Source organism: Plasmodium gaboni (genome assembly GCF_001602025.1).
Source record: "Plasmodium gaboni strain SY75 chromosome Unknown, whole genome shotgun sequence".
NCBI lineage: Eukaryota > Apicomplexa > Aconoidasida > Haemosporida > Plasmodiidae > Plasmodium > Plasmodium gaboni.
The window spans coordinates 684-4,450 of record NW_017385383.1 but is presented as its reverse complement, the minus strand read 5'-3'; the positions used below and the strand labels follow the sequence as shown (position 1 = coordinate 4,450).

Below are 3,767 nucleotides of genomic sequence, written 5' to 3'. Positions count from 1 at the left end.
ATATATATATATATATATATATATTTCCATCATGAGTATTATTTTCGAATATAAGTTAAAGTATATAACATAAATAAAAAAAAAATCCCGTATTAAAATGTTATATATATATATATATATATATATATATATATGTATTTTGGGTATTTAAAAAATTTTATGTTATTACTTTTCCTTTTTGTCTTATGTTAGCAAATATCTGAATAAACAACCACATATGCTAATACGCCGAAAAAAAAAATCTTACATATAATGTATTTATGTATATATTATTATTTAAATTTGTTATATTTATTATGTCTTCCATATATACCATGATAAATAATATGGTATTATATTCATATTTTTCTATGTTGTTTTTTTGTTTTTTTATATATTCATTAATGTTTATCATATATATATATATATATATATATATATAAGGGCAATAAAAAAATATATTTCTCCATTATATTTTTAAATATTGTTCCTATATTAATATCCTAATTAAATCTGGATAAATTAATTCTAGGTATATATATTTTTGATGAGGGTATAATATTTGTATTTGGAGAATTCAAAGCATATGTATCATGATGTGAATTATTTGCTCCTTTTTTTAAAACATTAATATTTTCATGTAACATTTTTGGTTCATTTTTTTTTCTTGACTTTTTATTAGATATTTTTTTCTTCCTCCCCTTTTTTTTTCCCTCTTTTATTTTATCTTCCTGTTTATATTTATGAGATATCATTTTTTCATCCCTTATTGGTTCGTTTAATAAAGTATTACATTTATTTATACTTTTTTCTTTCATTTTGTTATAATCCTTATAAGGTATATTTATGGTTTTATCATATATTTTATTTGATAAAATATTTGTAAAGGCATTTTCTATATAAATATCACCCTTTTTTTTATAATATTCTTTATCCTCTTTATCATTATTAGTTTGATTATTTCTGTGATTTTTTTTATTAAAATTACATGTTTCATTGACATGTGTAAGAAAAACGTTATCCATAATTTTTAAGTTATCCAGATGTGTACAATCATTCTTCCTTTTCTTTTTCTTTTTCGTCAACATTGTCTTATTTTTCTTTTTTTGCTTCATCCCCTTTTTATCACCTTCAACATGCTCATGATCATTTCCATTATTCAATAATTTATTTTCATAAAGATCTATCATACTTATATTACTCGGCGTGCTATTATAAAAGTCAAATATTTTTAGATTTAAACGTGTAGATATATCAGCTAGGTTTATTTCGTTTTGGTCTATAGAATATTTGGCAGGTGTACATGCATCCATGCAATTTTTATAATATGTTTTTACGAAGTTCATAATAAAAAAAAAAAAAAAAAAAAAAGAAAAGTATAAAGAAAAACATAAAATTAATCAACATATATATATATATATATATATATATATATATATGTAATAAGATAAAAGTGTAGAAAAAAAGGATTTCTCCGTCTACCCTTTTTTTTAAATGAACAAAATATTCCTTATATTAGTCATAACGAAAGTAACTATTACAAGGCTGTATAACATATATGTATAAATAAAGATAACATTAAAATAATAACATGATCATAAAACCTTTTCGTGTTATGTGGCTAATTATTCAAAAAAAAAAAAAAAAAATTTCATATATATTTATATAAATATTTATTCATATATATATTTTTTATTTTTATATTTTTTTTTTTTTACTTTTCCCTATCCTTTGTCTAACAACAAATAAAAGGTTAAATAAAATATATATATATATATATATTCTTTTGTTTTTCTTATACATAATGTTGTGTAAAATAAATCAAAAATATATGTAAATATTTTTTTTTTTTTTTTTTTTTCTGTTTGCAATATTTACGTAATATAAATTTATACATAATATTTCTTTTTCTTTTTTTTTTTTTTTTGTTTTCCAAATTTTTAATTTTATTAAAATATAAATTCTTCTTAACTCTACTTTAAGTAAAAAACTTTCAATAAATTCTTTTATATTGAAAATAAGAATATATTTTATTTTATTAATAATTATTTTTATAATATTAAGACATTATACCAGATATCTGTTTTATTCTTAAAAGTTGGAAAAGATAAATAATATAATTATATATATATATATATATATATATTTTTGAAGAAAATAAAATAAAGTTGGAACCTTTATAAATATATAAATATAAGAATAATATATAAACGAATAATATTTGAATACACCTTATGGTAATCCTTTTTTTTTTTTTTTTTTTTTTCTTATTATATGATGTCTTATATATATTTCCTTTTTATAATGGTTCATTTTATAACATGTGTCAAATAAAAATAATGATGTTATAGAATACATGTTTTTTACTAACAAAGAAATTTCCTATATTCCTTTAAGAAAAATAAAAAAACATCAAATATAAGAACAAATCTATATATTTATATTAAGAAATATGTTGAAATATGTATGTATATATATATTATATACAAAAAGGAAAAAATAAGAAAAACAAATCGTGAAAATATACTGATATATTTTCTATAATCATATTATATTTTAAATCATTAACAAACAAAAATGTTTTTTTTGTTTTTTTTTTTCTTCTTTCCTTTTTGTATTTATAATTACTGTAAAATAATAAAATGAATGAATGGTGGATACATACAAAAAAAAAATCTTCAAAGTGATAATATATATATTATATATATAATAAATTAAAATATATTTATTAAAAACATAGCTCTTATAAAAATAATTTTTTAAGGTGAGAATAATAAAATGTTCAGAGTTATTTATATTACATATATATAATATTATAAATAAAAGGAAAGTAAAAATTAATTGTACAACGCAAATATATATATATATATATATATATATATATATATATATATATATATATATTATATATTATATATAATATAATTGTAAAAAAATTGAATATTTATCAAATTCTTTCTTTTAATATATAAAATATTATTTGGGAATTTACTTTGATTTTCTTTTTTTTTTCTTATTTAAAATAAGTATATATTAATTTTATGATACAAAAAAAAATTTTATATATTTAAAATATTTAATTATTTATATATATTTTTTTTATTATGAATAATATATATATTGATTTAAAATATAAATTATATATTATATTAAACTATTTATATATTCAAATATATATACTTAATTTTTTCCATATAATATTATATATATATAAATATTTTTTTTCACATGCATTACTTTCTATTTACCCTTATATGACTTATATTTTAAATTATTATATATATATAATAAATTGTATGTATATAAAAAAATTAAATATATTTATATATATTTATTTTATATATATTTATTATTATGTATATATCAATATGAATTTTTAAAAATATATATATATATATATATAAATACAAAAATATACAATAAGGGTGAAATAAAAATAGGAACAAAATTAAAAAATATATATATATTTATTTCATATATAAATTATTTATATTTACATATATATATTTTATATTTAAAAAAAAAAAAAAATAGGAACAAAAAAATATTATAAAATTATTAAATAAAAAGAAAGAAAGTAATAAGATTAAATAATAGAATAATGAATAAATATAAAAACATTTTAAAATAAAAATACATTTTTTAAAAGTTCATAATTATATATATTAATATATATATAAGATTATATATAATTTTTTTCTTTTTATTCCTTTTTAAGTTATTTTAAATAATATCCTTATAAATATATATATTCCAAATTATTATTATATTATTATATATATATGTAT

The 3,767-nt window shown here is 15.1% G+C and overlaps 1 protein-coding gene across 1 annotated transcript; it reads right to left on the bottom strand.

Annotated features, from left to right (window-relative positions):
- Nucleotides 1–482: 482 nt before the first annotated feature.
- Nucleotides 483–1,325, bottom strand: PGSY75_0021300 (hypothetical protein; the record flags this gene model as incomplete). The annotated part of the gene is made up of 1 exon (XM_018783354.1): nt 483–1,325. The coding sequence occupies one exon, from the start codon at nt 1,323–1,325 to the stop codon at nt 483–485; it is 843 nt and encodes a 280-aa protein (XP_018638869.1).
- Nucleotides 1,326–3,767: the final 2,442 nt, after the last annotated feature.